The sequence below is a fragment of the Mytilus galloprovincialis genome, chromosome 4, assembly GCF_965363235.1.
Source record: "Mytilus galloprovincialis chromosome 4, xbMytGall1.hap1.1, whole genome shotgun sequence".
Taxonomy (NCBI): Eukaryota; Metazoa; Mollusca; class Bivalvia; order Mytilida; family Mytilidae; genus Mytilus; species Mytilus galloprovincialis.
The window spans coordinates 5556795-5573243 of NC_134841.1; the positions used below are offsets into that span (position 1 = coordinate 5556795).

Sequence of the window (16449 nt, forward strand, 5' to 3'; positions counted from 1 at the left end):
AATCGTTATGCGTTTCAAATCAATCAAAACTAATTGAAAACTATAGGTATTTTTTTTATTAAAATTTGTTGCAGTCGTATACACATAAAGAAGGTAAAGTACTAAACAACTGAACCAGGCTGCAGTAATTATACTTGTACTAACCCAAGAGAAAGTAGTGGTTTTCTTTTATATTGGTTTTTTTCCCAATTTTGAGTTTTGATGTTGTCGCTTTTTGACCTATTTGTGGTCCATGTTGATGTTTTCCTCGATACATGTTGATGCCTTTTTTGATTCATGTTGATGCTTTTTGTGATTCATGTTGGTCCTTTTTCTGGTTCATGTTGATGCTTTTTGTGATTCATGCTGATGCTTTTTGTGGTTCATGCTGATGCTTTTTGTGATCCATGTTGATGCTTTTTGTGATTCATGTTGATGCTATTTGTGATTCATGCTGATGCTTTTTGTGATCCATGTTGTTGCTTTTTGTGATCCATGTTGATGCTTTTTGTGGTTCATGTTGATGCTATTTGTGATTCATGCTGATGCTTTTTGTGATCCATGTTGTTGCTTTTTGTGATCCATGTTGATGCTTTTTGTGGTTCATGTTGATGCTTTTTGTGGTTCATGCTGATGCTTTTTGTGATCCATGTTGATGCTTTTTGTGATCCATGTTGATGCTATTTGTGATTCATGTTGATGCTTTTTGTGATCCATGTTGATGCTTTTTGTGATTCATGTTGATGCTATTTGTGATTCATGCTGATGCTTTTTGTGGTTCATGCTGATGCTTTTGTGATCCATGTTGATGCTTTTTGTGATTCATGTTGATGCTATTTGTTATTCATGCTGATGCTTTTTGTGATCCATGTTGATGCTATTTGTGATTCATGTTGATGCTTTTTGTGATTCATGCTGATGCTTTTTGTGGTTCATGTTGATGCTTTTTGTGATCCATGTTGATGCTTTTTGTGGTTCATGCTGATGCTTTTTGTGATCCATGTTGATGCTTTTTGTGATCCATGTTGATGCTTTTTGTGGTTCATGTTGATGCTTTTTGTGATCCATGTTGATGCTTTTTGTGATCCATGTTGATGCTTTTTATGATTCATGCTGATGCTTTTTGTGATCCATGTTGATGCTTTTTGTGGTTCATGTTGATGCTATTTGTGATCCATGTTGATGCTTTTTATGATTCATGCTGATGCTTTTTGTGATCCATGTTGATGCTTTTTATGATTCATGCTGATGCTTTTTGTGGTATCTACTTTGTTATTTATGATGATACTTTGTTGAATCTATTTTGTTATTCATGTTAATGCTTTGTTGTAACTATTGTATTATAAATAGTTGATGCTTTGTTGTTTCTATTTTGTTATAAATGTTGATACTTTGGCTTTTTTTCTAAAAGTATTTATTCATGTTGATACATTGTACTTTGTCGAGTATTTTTGTTATTGATACAGTTTATGTTTTCTATTCATGTTATGTTTGGCCGGCCATACTATAATTTATGTTAATGTTGCACGAAACATTTCGAAATCCATTATTTGTGATTCGTTGTGCTATTTTTTTATAGTATATTTTGTAATTTATGTTGAAAATACTTGTGTCCTTATTTTGTAATTAATGATGACATTGGATTGATCTATTTTGTATTTTTTTTGGGTATTTTTCTGCTTCATGTTGATGCGGTGTAGGTAAATTTTGCGATACTTAGTTGATGTTTGTGTGATAATTTTGTGAGTCATGTTGATTTTTTTTGTGTCCTTTAAGTGATATATATTGACATTGTTTTTTATGTATGTTCCGATACCTTGTTACTGTTGCTTATTGTCAATTTTGTGCTTCATGACTATATGCTTTTTGGACTAATTTGTGATGTTTTCATTCATCTTATACATTATAGGTACTTTACTTTAGATGGCGCTTGTTTGAGAGAATAATAACTACAATAGTATTTGTGTTGTCGGGTAGCTGTCTGATAAATGTTTACAGTCTGTTACTTGTACTTTATAGTTCATACAACATGAGTCCATTCGTACTTTTAACTGTCTCAAAGTCGTTAAAATGATTTTTTATATTATCACAATCAAAAGGTCTTTAATTGTAATTAAGGCTACATAAAAAGAAACAAGTTCTTCCAAACACCAAACCTATTACATGCTAAGTTTAGTTTATAATTTTCAAACTAATGGTTAAGTACATTATAATTAACCTGACATTCAAGTGTCTTTAAATATCAGGTGGAATTAACTTAATTTACTTTTTAGACCAATAGTTTGTTCTACTTCCGTTAAAAATTTAAACTAAAATATCTCTTGGATTTCATCGTATAGTACGTGTCACCGAATTCCTTTCACGTTTTATATTTTAAAAGTAAATACTAGTAAGAATTTTTAATACCGAAACCTTGTGAGCGTTGAACTATTTACGTTTTATATTGTTGAAGGAAATACTAGTATCTAAGATTTTTTAATACCGAAACATTTTGCGCGTTGAACTGAGTAATAGCAAATTAAAAAGATAAAAAAAAAACTCACCTGACTCCAGGTATGGTAAAATAATTAACACCGTGACACTCAGGTAGTAGATCATTCCGCTAAAAAAGTATTCCTTTTTAACATACAAATATTCCAATCAGCTGATTAAGAGTCAATAACACGATCATAACACAGACAAAATCCCCAAAGTAATACTTAGAAAAACTTTACGATAATCAAATAACTTTCCTTTGACAAATATTGCTTCATTAGTAATGACTGAGATCTCCTTTAAGGACTATACTACACTATATAAATTACATTCTCTTGTGGAGTATACGATCTATCTGATATGTAATGGACAGGTTAACACCGGGTTTATATGTTTATCTAGGGTTTTTACTAGTATTGATCAGCGGTGATCAACAGTGCTACAAGACAAAGTCACAAACTCAGTGAAGCAATTGAAAATTGATGGTGAAAATCTCTATTTGGGGGTGTTGCTTCAGTACGCCAATCATCAAGCAGAAAACAAGACTGATATATACCATACTTGTGAGTTGAGATTTGTCAGGATTCATGTAATAAAATCATCAGAGCCTCTTATCATACTGGTTTTTATTAGTCCTTTTCTGTTTGGAATATTGTAAAAGAAATCAAGATTAAATTGACTTAATGATGTAATCTAACGATGTAAAACTAGCTTAATAAGTGTCACACGCCGCTTTCAAATTTTCATTTATTTCTTTTTAATAGTGAGAGTTTGGAGTGTAAATCAACATGATCAATACGCTTGGCAATCTGTCTAGTGTCGAACATATTAAACATAACTTTTGGTTACACTTACGATAATACATTCTAGTAAATGTCCATCGATGAAATATACATAACAAATGTAGATCTATGACAGGTCCATGTCTGGTGCTTACCCAGAGTGTTTACCTTCAGTTTTTGAAGTGTCTAATTTGTAATATGACCGACAGTGGAAGGTGAATAGGAAATGTTCATAGAAAAACTGTTTTAATGTTGACAAAAGTTTAATATTTAATTTTGATTGAAATTACAATTATTTGGATATTTAAAACAATTGTGTCTCTTTTATTGGACATTCACCACTAAAAAAATCGTTACACCCAGAACATGTATGCTTGCATAAAAGCACCAAATGTATAGACACTCTGCGTATCAAATTCAAACAATACCACTCTAAAATCTCCTTACTTCTATATTTTAAGCTTTGTTGGATGTGCTAAAATATAGTTGTCAGAGATATAAAACCCGACCAAGACTTTATTCAGTTATATACGAACATAATCAAATTTCACCAATCTTCGTCAAACTTTATCAATTGATTTGATAGAAGAGTCTGAATGTCTGACTGTATACAGTGCATGATATCTAGTTATTTTTTTTAAACATTTTTTTTTATATTGCACTACTTGTAATTAGTCTCTATGCAATTCGGGGTAGGCACTTTCTTCAACTGTTTTCTGCTAACAAGAACTTTCCAAGATAGAAATGTTTCTAAAGTATTTGGGTAAACCCTTAACCTTTTCCAATATGGACTTTAGTGTGGTCAAAATCCATAATTAAAATTTTGCACGAAATATTTCTTAATGAGGACGCAGCAGTTTATTATAATTTACTTGCTTGGAATCTTTATTTTTAAACACATATGAAGAAATTACATTATCATACTGTTACATACATGTACAGAATACATAAGCAAGTTAACTCATAAAAATCAGCTGAACATTCTTTACCGTATGCTTTTATTAAAGAGAAATCAAGCTTCTCAACGATCAAAAAAAAAAAAAAAGATTGTGTCAAACTGCTATATATCCAATGATACTATTCCTGCAAACTGTGTGGTTCAAACTTCTTAGAATTATTACATGTTTGTCAACTGCAACAGGCCAAAATAAATATTAAGTCAAAGTTTTTATGAAAATTAAACGAGGCAAATCTATCTAAGTCAAAGTGTTGGGTACCCCTTTACAGCATGTAACAAGCTCAGACATTACCTTTAACACACTCATGTTTCCCTGTCATCGTATAAACTATAAATTCTCATTTCAGGTGAGGCAATACTGATAAATATAATGACTTCTCCTATTTTGTGCGTTTATGTAAATCTTGTTGCATTTGTCTTGAAGTGAAATGTAAAATTGGAAAATATATCGATTACAATAGAAAGCTTTAATAATAACATTTGATATCAAACTTAATAATATCGGTTGTTTTTAGTTATGGATTCTATTATGTTCTATTATCAGAACAGCATGCTATTGTTCATAGCCGTATTGATTCCATGTACTAGCTGTTTTACCGGAAAACATTACTAGAAAAAGAAACACTTTATTTGCTAATCTTAATAAATAAAAAGGGTATCGCAAGTCATTTATTTACCCAAGTGTTATAACATGACAACATTTGAACAGTCAATTAATTTATAATAAAAGCCATTTAAAGCGGCAATTCCCGATTTGCAGAAAAAAGGTGAAACGTAACACGTTTTGAAAGCTCAGATCCATTACTAATTGTACATTTCACATTAAGATGGGAGGAACAAATATCAATTAACAAATAACGTGAAAATTTACATATTTAATGGAAAATAAACAAATAAAATGCTTTAAAGTACAAGAGGTTTACAATTGTAGAAAAGAGAGCATGCAAATGGTTTATTTAGGAATTTGATTCAACAAATAAAGATTGAATGTAGAGACAGTATGATTGTTTATATGAAAAGATAACTTTAACAAGTATTACTCTGGAAAAATCAACATTAAGTGATATAGCAACTGTTCAATATATAATCACTTTTGTGAGAGTGTCATCCAAACTGGGTTGATCAAAATGAAGGGCACGAAGTCCGAAAGCCACTTAAAAATTGTGTCATGTTAGACAGAAAAAAAAAACATGTACCAAGCAACAAGCCACCTTCGGATCCCGAATGAAATGTTGCAAGAGTTCCTCTACATCAGGGAGGGTGTGATACTCCCTTACATGAAGCATCAAATTCAACTTCCCTATGCACTATCTTTCATAGTAATGGCTACGTCGGATGGGAAAAGTAGGCGCTAATATTATTTATGTAATCCTGTCAACCTGCCATGCGAATTGGTCTATTACTAATGCTCATATGTTTTCTTCTATATATTTTGTTGCTTAATAGTTTGTTTTTTTTGTAACATATAGCTTCTACATTAATGGTAACTGAATATTTCATTGTTTTCATTATGCTCAGCGTTTTTCAACAATATAATCGGTTTCACTAAAAAAAGAACTTGAATCGTTTACCGTGAATGCATCAGGAGATTAATTTATTTTCGATTTACGAAAATAAAACTTTTGAAATTATTTTAGTCAATTATTTAAAACATTATAAAGTTAAGATTTACAGTACATTTTAAATTCTCTAGAGGTCGTATATTCCTCCTGACACAATCAATTTTGACGACCAAACTGGGATGTTTTACTACCACAATAACAGATGTGCTTTCCGAGTTATGAGGATTTACTACTGCAGTTGCAATAACTTATGATATAATATTGTAGTAATTATTTAAATTCTCTTGAGCTTAGTGACTGTCATATGCATGTATGTACTAATACTTGTTATGAGCTTAGTGACTGTCATTTGCATGTATGTACTAATACTTGTTATGAGCTCAGTGACTGTCATATGCATGTTTTGTAACAGTACTTGTTATGAGCTTAGTGACTGTCATTTGCATGTTTTGTACCAATACTTGTTATGAGCTTAGTGACTGTCATATGCATGTTTTGTACTTATACTTGTTATGAGCTTAGTGACTGTCACATGCATGTTTTGTACTTATACTTGTTATGAGCTTAGTGACTGTCATATACATGTTTTGTACTTATACTTGTTATGAGCTTAGTGACTGTCACATGCATGTTTTGTACTTATACTTGTACTTGTTATGAGCTTAGTGACTGTCATATACATGTTTTGTACTTATACTTGTTATGAGCTTAGTGACTGTCACATGCATGTTTTGTACTTATACTTGTACTTGTTATGAGCTTAGTGACTGTCATATACATGTTTTGTACTTATACTTGTTATGAGCTTAGTGACTGTCACATGCATGTTTTGTACTTATACTTGTACTTGTTATGAGCTTAGTGACTGTCATATACATGTTTTGTACTTATACTTGTTATGAGCTTAGTGACTGTCATATACATGTTTTGTACTTATACTTGTTATGAGCTTAGTGACTGTCACATGCATGTTTTGTACTTATACTTGTACTTGTTATGAGCTTAGTGACTGTCATATACATGTTTTGTACTTATACTTGTTATGAGCTTAGTGACTGTCACATGCATGTTTTGTACTTATACTTGTACTTGTTATGAGCTTAGTGATTGTCATATACATGTTTTGTACTTATACTTGTTATGAGCTTAGTGACTGTCACATGCATGTTTTGTACTTATACTTGTACTTGTTATGAGCTTAGTGACTGTCATATACATGTTTTGTACTTATACTTGTTATGAGCTTAGTGACTGTCACATGCATGTTTTGTACTTATACTTGTTATGAGCTCTGTAGCAAAATGATTAAAATCTGTATACACCCAGTTCTTATTACCTCCTGTAGGTGTTGTTTAGAAATCTTCAACTTTCATCTGTAAACACTTTAGACTCGACAATGAATAAAGGACTTTAAAACAACACAATGCAAATTAAAGATAAAAAACGGACAAAAATGAGGATTTAAAATCCTTACTTGTCCTACTCAATACTTCCCGTACCTTTAAAACATTTTCATCATTCCTGAGTTGTTTCACATGTGTGAAATTCAATCCAAGGGCATCCCTAGTTTTTGGTTAAGTCCATGTTGCTCAGTCTTTATTCTATGTCGTGTTTAGTGTGCTGTTGTTCGTCTGTTTGCCTGTTTGTCTTTTTTCTTTTTTAGTCATGCTTTTCTAAGTTTATTCTCTAATTATAAGTTTGAGTGTACCTTTGGAAAATCATTCGCCTCTCTTTCATATGGTGTCTAAAACCAAACGTTTTAAAAGTTGAAGCGAAATATTCTTGATGTTACTCCTTGTTTTCTGTTGTAATTTTCTGTTCTTACATGGACACTTGAGCACATGTCTTCATGTTTAACTACATGTCGATCCTTCTGTCATTTTGTGCGTGAGTCAGTTTATATGTTACACTCGTTCGTGTACCCACTTTACGAACTTTACTAAAAGGACTTGCTCTATACACGCAAACTGATCCAACAGAGTAGTGAGGAGGAAAGACTGAGTGAAGGAGATTCAATGACCATATTGGCATTTTTTACAGTATTTTTTTTCTGCAATTTTATTTCCGTTTAAACAGTGTTACTTACGCTTTCTATATCATAATATAATTTCCAACTCTAAAGTCAAATATAGAAGGTTCATTAAAAAAAATGTATACAAACATCTATGTTAAAAATCAATGCATAATTAGTAAAAGTGCAGTATCAATTAGCTGAATTTCAAATAAAGAATAGAAAGCAATTTGAAATGGCATTGTCAGTATACAATATCATTAATATATGTACGATGTAGGTATCGAGTGCCAAATTGGGAACAATTCATAGCTCTAGAATCAAATAATTATAATTATTCATATTTTTTTCTGAAGCAACACTTCTGAAGATCTTCGTTGTAATTTCATTCAAGCGATTAGGACATTCCAATTTAGCACTAATAAAATAGTTCATAAGGTCATCAGAAATAATCAATACGATACGTCTTTATTAGAAACAATTTCTTTCGAGTTAAATTTGAAGATACCGATCTTAGAACTCGGGATAAAATTATCAACAAAATTATTACATTTTGACAAGAGATTGTGTTAGAACAGAAGTAGTGACCGCAGGTCATCAGACTATAGTTGCTTAGTAATTAACTTGGGTCAATTATAATTATCCTTTTCTCAATGACAATAACCGATTGTAATCCCGTTATGTATAATTTCCTTCGTCACTTCAAACGAGGATAACCAATATAGTTGTCCATTTCTTTGATTGTAATTGATATTTGACTGTGGTATAACAGTATGTCAGACTGGTCATTATATTGATGAATCACAGACTCCAAACATTTAAGTTAACATTTGCAGGTCGCAGGTTCAGGACAGACATAAAGACAATCTCTGAAAAGATAAAGGAAGAAATCTTAAAACTGAATGTTATTCGCACTTTATACTGACGATGATTTTAACATATTAACATATTAAAAATTGTTTTGTAGAATATATTTTAGATATAAGTTTTTCGGTTTGGTTTAATTCTATTTCCTCTAAACTCTTTAAATGTTTATTTCGGTTCAAAAGCTAAATGCGAGTTTGATATGTGAATTGTTACCAATCATGTCGACTAAATATTAAACTTACGTTTGACGGTATACTAGTAGTATTTTCATGCCACATTGATTGACATTATGGTTTCTGGTCTGTGCGTCCGTTCGTTCGTCTGTCCGTCCGTCCGTTCGTCCGTCTGTCCCTCTGTAAGTTTAACGTTTTTGGTCGAGGTAGTTTTTTTTAAGAAGTTGAAGTCAAATCAACTTGAAACTAAGTACACCCTATGATATAATCTTTCTAATTTTAATGCCAAATTAGAGTTTTTATACCATTTTCACGGTCTACTAAACATATAGAAAATGATAGTGGGGATGAGGCATCCGTGTACTTGAGACACATTTTTGTATATAATATGCGATACATACGAGTTATTTGGTAGATCAGTTACCATATTAATAGTTGAAATCTTTGATGAAATCTGAAGCATTGTTTATCATAAATGACTATTCATAAATGTTCTTTTTGGGTCAATCATATTTTTGGTTCTAAAACTCTTCAAGTTCGACTTATGAGAAATGCTTAATTCAAAATTTGACTGGAACACAGCAAAGTCGCTGCTGCACATGTGCAATATATTATGAATATTTGATGTATGTATTTTAAAATATGTACATTCTTTAAAAAAAAAAAAGAAAAAGGTAAACTATTTACAATTTGTTATATATTTTATTTCACAAATAGCACTATTTATCTACATGAAGTAAGCACTAGTATATTGTTCACAGAAAAAATCTTAAACAATCGTCTCTTTTCTTTTCATTGGACTCGCTCCTTTCAACAGCATGCGCTTAATCTCCTTTACAGCATAGTGTCCAGAATATCTGTCGGTCTCGTTCTGGAGTATTGGTATGTTGGTTGTTGTAGAAGAGCAACGTCTCAAATACTCCCAGCATGCGTCACTCAACTCTGGAACATCATATTCTTCAGCCGCACATGTCATTCCAACAACTGTAGTTACGTCCATAACGACACTTCCGGTGTGTACAAAGTTGATGAATTGTCTAAACACATCAATGTCGTAGTTATTTATGGATATGTTTTTGTTGTTGTTTTTCTTTGTTTTTTTCTGAATCTGTGGACTATTCTGTTGTAGAATCATATCTTGAAGTACTTTACTTCTTGACCCAATGACTGCCTTTAAACCATGAACAAGGAAGCGTTGTGGTCCAATTTCAAATGTAACATCACAAAGTTGTGGCATAGACAAGATGTACTTGATATTATTGACTACTGTTTCTGTATTAGTCACGTGCATTGTTTCAGCAGGATCTTCAAGGTCATCTAAATCATCACTTTCATCGTCACTTTCACTTGAAATGTCTGTTTCTGAAGATGAACCGCCGTTGCTATTATCTGATTCCCCTCCCGATGCTGACAAACTGGGTTCTGAGTCGGATACAAATACTGGAGAGTCATAACCAGAAGATGACTCTTCTTCAAAGTCCTCCAAGTTCAACAAAGGTACTCTGTCTGCTAAGAAGTTCATATTTATAACGTATTTTGTTCTCTTTCAATTGATTTTATGATATCCAGAAACAAAACTAAATTCCTTATATAATGCGCGGTATTTATGACAAGTGAGTATTCAAACTCCAACTCATTTGATCAGCTTGGAGTAATAATTGACAGTTACTGATTTGAGATATTGACAATAGTTAGTTTTAATTATCATTAATTACAACTAATTAACAGCAGTTACTAACAAATTTTGAAATTATCACACTTGAGTATTTTAATTTAGTTATTCGAAGGAATCCATTTGTAACTGGGGTATAAATAAGTTACTTTTTATTGCATCAGTTTTGGTTAAATAATATTGAATAACATTTTAGTAAAATTAATGCTCCAAATAGGTCTTTAAAACTAGTGTAACAAAGACCATTACACTCACTGTTGGTTCCATTGTTTCGTAGATAAAAACTGATTGGTGTTAAATTAGAAATTGATCTTCATGAGTTCAAAATTTATCATGGAACTCTGAACAAGACGCAGTTCATCTTCACTTAACAAACAAAAATGCATTTAGAAGATCTTTCAATATTTTCGTATGACAAGCAGTGGGGACTCATCGTATGAATAATTTAATTTAGGAGGGGAAATATTAACATTTACAAGATAGTTTGACATTCTGTAATAGCATGTGTGTGGACATTTCTGAAGATTTACCATATATATCATGATAAATGCATCTTGTCATGGCAGACGAGAAAAAATGTGATTTTGAAGGAGAATTAAAGACTTTCAAAAATCAGGGGTGGGGTTGGAAAAAACCTAGCGACTCATTCTAAATTATATTTGATTTTATTGTGATGTCATTCATTAGATTTTTAGTATCTCTTCCATTTTTTTGGGTATAGTTTGAAGAAAGTAAAACTTTTCGAGGCCAAAGGTCAAGGTTATAGGTGACAATTGACCTGTTAGCCTTCAGGTATGTCACAAATTTTGACTGCCATTGAAATATTAAGTTTTGTTGAAGTATTAACTTCAGAAAAAAATAAGATATACGTCAGGCAATAAGTCTACAAACTTGGGTTAGGAGACTTAAATATATCAGAAAATTTAAATATCTATTATATTGTTACCTATAAAAAAGAGATTTAAGTACGTAATCGGCTATATAAAAGTCTTCATTCAAGGTTGGTTGGGGTTTGTGGTCTTTTTTCTTCAATTCTATATTTGACGTCACAAGTTGATATTCTCCCCTATTTTTTCTATTATTTACTTTAACTTCTAATTCTTTTTTTATCTTCTAATTCTTTATTCTGTTGATTTCATTAAAATCTCATCTATAAAGAACACAGATTTTTAGTAACTTACTAACAATTCGAAAGTCTACATATTAATCAATTCAAAACTGAATAGTTTTGTCAATTTTAGAAATACCACGGAGCTTCCTATAAAGTGAAGTAAACTTTTGTGAAAGTCTCTAGTCTTTTATTAAAAAAAATCATATGCATAATCGTTTTTATTAGAAAATAAAACAAATATTATTTGTATTATTCTTTTATCATGTCAAATTTGAGTTGCTGTCCGCTTGCAATCATTTTCGTGGGGAACAAAAATAATAAAAAAACTAAAAATATTTAGGAATGGGCAATTCGTTTTGTATATAACGATTTTTGATTTTTCTGACTATTTTAAATCTCGGTCTATTTCTGAAATTAATTCTTACATACTTTAATTTTTTAACCCTGTATGCTAACATCGACCATGTGAAATTTCTAAATTGTTTGTATATACATTGAACGACAAATTTATGTGACGTATAAAATTTTCTGACGTCAGACACGCGAACCAATGAATGTGATAGATGATTTTGTGTTCTGTTAAATTGTTCGTTTTAAAATTATTACACGATGATGACTGCTGTACCCATATTTTGACTATTTTATTTATTATGTCTGTTTAGTTCACGCATCATTGTAAATATAACGGAATTTGATGAGACTGTCATCAAAGTGAGAGGTTTAGCGCTTTAAAACCAGGTTTAATCCCCCATTTTCTACATTTGAAAATGCCTATACCAAGTCAGGAATATGACAGTTCTTGACCATTCGTTTTTGATGTGTTTTGTCATTTGATTTTGCCATGTGATTATGGACTTTCCGATCGGATTTTCCTCTGAGTTCAGTATTTTTGTGATTTTACTTTTTGTTACCATTAATTTCTCAAAACTTTTACCAAATTCTTTGATAGATACAAAGATTGGGTGTTAAAGTTTGGCTATACCTGTAGATTTTTTTGTTTCGCATTTTTTCCAGTTGGGACCGTTTATGTCTGATTATTTGTCCATCGTTGAAGGCCGTATGTTGACCTTATCGCCATACTTACACGAGCAACACGACTGGTGCCATACATGGAGCAAATCATGGAGCAGGATTTGCTTACTCTTTTGTAGCACCCGCGGTTTTGATGACATTCGTGTTAACGTTGCCCAGTCTTTTGCAAGATTAGATTGTATTTAAATAATTTGCATACTTTTACATATTCGAAACATAAATATCTACCTAGACCTAGAAATTTCAGAGTATGGACAGAATTCTTTCAGTAATGAACTAATGAAGCAGTGCATGACTTAATGACTTCAGAAATATGGCCTTATTTGTCCAGTTTAAAATGACATATCTAGCTGTTGTAGTGGACATAAAAGTTTATGCAGTGAATGTTAATACCAAACTCTGCTGTCTCATGGCTGAATTATATCTCTTTTTTTTTTTTGTAATATTTGTCTTAATTTTGCCATCTGCTTTTAGATTCATAGTTATTGACTACATGCATTGCTATATGTTAATAATAGTGCTCTCTGCTTGTTGGGAATTTCAAAATTATTTTGTGTGCTAATTTTATTTTATGATTATGTGTGCTATCCTATTGATAATAATGTGTGTTATCCTATTGATAATAATGTGTGCTATCCTATTGATAATAATGTGTGCTAATGTAAATTGATAATAATGTGTGCTAATGTAAATTGATAATATGTATGCTAATCTTATTTGATAATAACTTGTGTGCTATCTTATATAATAATTATGTGTGCTAATCTTATTTGATACTAATATATGCTAATCTTATTTGATAATAATTTGTGCTATCTTATTTAATAAGTATGTGTGCTTATATTGTTATGCCTATATGACTTGCCATGCATGATACTTTTTTTATTCCACTGATCAAGCTACAAAGGATTTTTTGCTTAAAAACTAGTTGATTTCTAGCTAGCTGTTACATGCTCAGCAAAACATTTAAATCTTTTTCTCGTTTGAATATGTTTTAACAATTGTCATTTCGCGTCCTTTAAAAGCTGACTATTCGGTATGTGCTTTATAGTTACAAGTGATTTACAGTTGGTATTTCTGTGGCATTTGGTCTCTTATGGAGAGTTGTCTCATTGGCAATCATATCACTTTTTTTTTTATATTTCAAGCAATTCAACAGATGACTATTTTTTCTATGTCCTTTTTCAAAATACTTATGATGTCTGTGGCTATAAAACAGTTAAAGAACAGCTGATTACGAAAACTATTTTTGTTCAAATTTTTGCGTGGTACATTTGACAATGACTTTTTTTGATATTCGACGCTGATGTACAACATATTCTTTATATTCATTAAAAAAGTATAAACTAATTTGTAAAGAATTATCATATATTTATTCCACAAAAAGCACTTTTTATCAACATTGTTAGCACTATAATATATTGTTGGCAATGATTTAAACAACAGTCTCTCTTCTTTTCAGTGGATTCACTTCTTTTATAAGTATGCTCTTAATCTCCTTTGCAGCATGATGACCTGAATATCTATCGGTTTCGTTCTGAAGTACTGGTATGTTGGTTGCCGTAGTAGAACAATGTCTCAAATACTCCCCGCATGCATCACTTAACTCTGGAACATCAAATTCTTCAGCAACACATGTTATACCAACAACTGTAGTTACGTCCATAACAACACTTCCAGTGTGTAAAAAGCTGATGAATTGTCTAAACACATCAATGTCGTAGTTATGTATTGGTATGTTTTGGTTGTTGTTTTTCTTTGTTTTTTTTCTGAATCTGTGGACTATTCTGCTGTTTCATCATTTCTTGAAGTACTTTACTTCTTGACCCAATGACAGCCTTTAAACCATGAACAAGGAAGCGTTGTGGTCCAATTTCAAATGTAACATCACAAAGTTGTGGCATAGACAAGATGTACTTGATATTGTTGACTACTGTTTCTGTACTGGTCACGTGCATCGTATCATTAGGATCTTCAAGGTCATCTAAATCATCACCTTCATCGTCACTTTCACTCGAAATGTCAGTTTCTGAAGATGAACCGCTGTTGCTGTTATCTGATTCCCCTCCCGATGCTGACAAACTGGGTTCTGAGTCGGATACAAATACTGGAGAGTCATAACCAGAAGAAGACTCTCCTTCAAGGTCATCCAAGTTCAACAGAGGTACTCTGTCTGCTAAGAAGTTCATAGTTATAATAAATGTATTTTGTTCTTTTCAAAATACTTTATGATATCTAGAGGCAAAAATGAATGATTATATATGCATTTGTATTTTGACAAGTGAGTTTTGAAGCTCCAACTCATTCAACTCATTAGATCAGCTTGGAGTAATAATTTACAGATACAAAAGAACTGTTTTGAAGCTTTGATTATACTTAATTTTAATCATAGTTAATTATTAGTAATTAACATACTTTTTTTGTTTGCGTGATTACTTTGATTCAGGATTTTTAAATAGAAACTAAAACTTAATTAGGGTAATTGTTATGACATTAATTTTCAGTTGCACAACCATGTTCACTTTAAATTTGTACTTATTTACATACTGTTTAAAGCGATATTGCAGCGAAATACAATCTTTGAATAAAAACATTAAAAAGATGTATCTCTTATGCAATCAAAGAAGTTAGACAAATTAATATCTCTGAAATTGTTTCACTTACAGATACAAAATATAAAATTTGACCAATTCTACTGGAATTTGATCGTTTAAGAGTTTTTTAATATATTACGAAGATGCCAAAATGAAAGACTATGTATCAAAAGGATCATCATACATTTTTTTCACACTAGATGTTTGGTTTCGGTTTATAAATGCATTATTTAAACTTTACAGAGGTGGGAGTTATATGTTGTTTTTTTTTCTCTCCTAAAAATGTATTCTGATCCCAGTTAAAAATATTGTGGTATAGATGACAACCAAAAAGTTCTGTTTGCAGCTTTCCCAATACCTTATAGTGTTAAATTTTGTAAAAATAATTTGATTGATATCGTTGAAAACTAAAAAAACTATCAAAAAATTCTTCCTCAGACATTAAACCATACCCCCTTCAATCTAAAAATCTTAACTCCGTACTCTATTTATGCAATCACGAAAATATTTCGACAAATTAAATCGTAAAGCGAAGCGAAATTATCAGCTAGAACAACAAAATAAACTTCAAAAACTTGGCGAACAAAATTCTTCTGAATTTTGGAAGTCTATAGGCAAGTTAGGACTTGCCAATGATCGCAAATCGAGACAGACTTTTCAAATTCGATCGGAAACAGGAGAAATTATAAGTGACATTGACTCTGTATTAGAAAAATGGAAAATAGATTATGAAAAGCTTTACAACAGTACTGATATGAATGGTTCGTATGATGATGAATTTCTTAAGGACATTAAAAATAAACTTCAAAATAGGAATAATTTAGTCAATGACAATAATATTGATACAACTGAACTAAATAGAGCTATAGAAAGAGATGAGGTACGCGATGTCGTTTTTCGAGCGAAGCAAGGTAAATCCGCAGGAATTGATGAGATACCGAGTGAGATTTTGCGAAATGACACTTGTATAAACTTGCTATATAAAATTATTCAGTTTTGTTTCATAGAAGGGCACGTTCCTAGTGAATGGTTAACGAGTATGATCTCTCCGATTCCGAAACCGAAAATGGATCCCCTTAATCCACTTGAATATCGTCCAATTTCATTAATATCAGTGCCGTGCAAAATATATGCGGATATTTTGAATAAAAGATTGACAAATTGGTTAGTACAAAATGACATGTTAGCAGAAGAGCACAATGGATTTAGACGTAACCGAAGCTGTTTGGATCA

General features: G+C 31.4%; 1 protein-coding gene across 1 annotated transcript in view; it reads right to left on the reverse strand.

Annotated features, from left to right (window-relative positions):
- The window catches only part of LOC143071191 (limbic system-associated membrane protein-like), a 45863-nt gene extending 42935 nt beyond the window's left edge, over window positions 1-2928 (reverse strand). The window contains exon 1 of the mRNA XM_076245357.1: window positions 2523-2928. Within this exon, the coding sequence (XP_076101472.1) occupies window positions 2523-2577 (55 nt within the window). The 5' untranslated portion in view covers window positions 2578-2928. The remainder of the gene's footprint in view (window positions 1-2522) is intronic.
- Between the last annotated feature and the right edge of the window lie 13521 nt (window positions 2929-16449).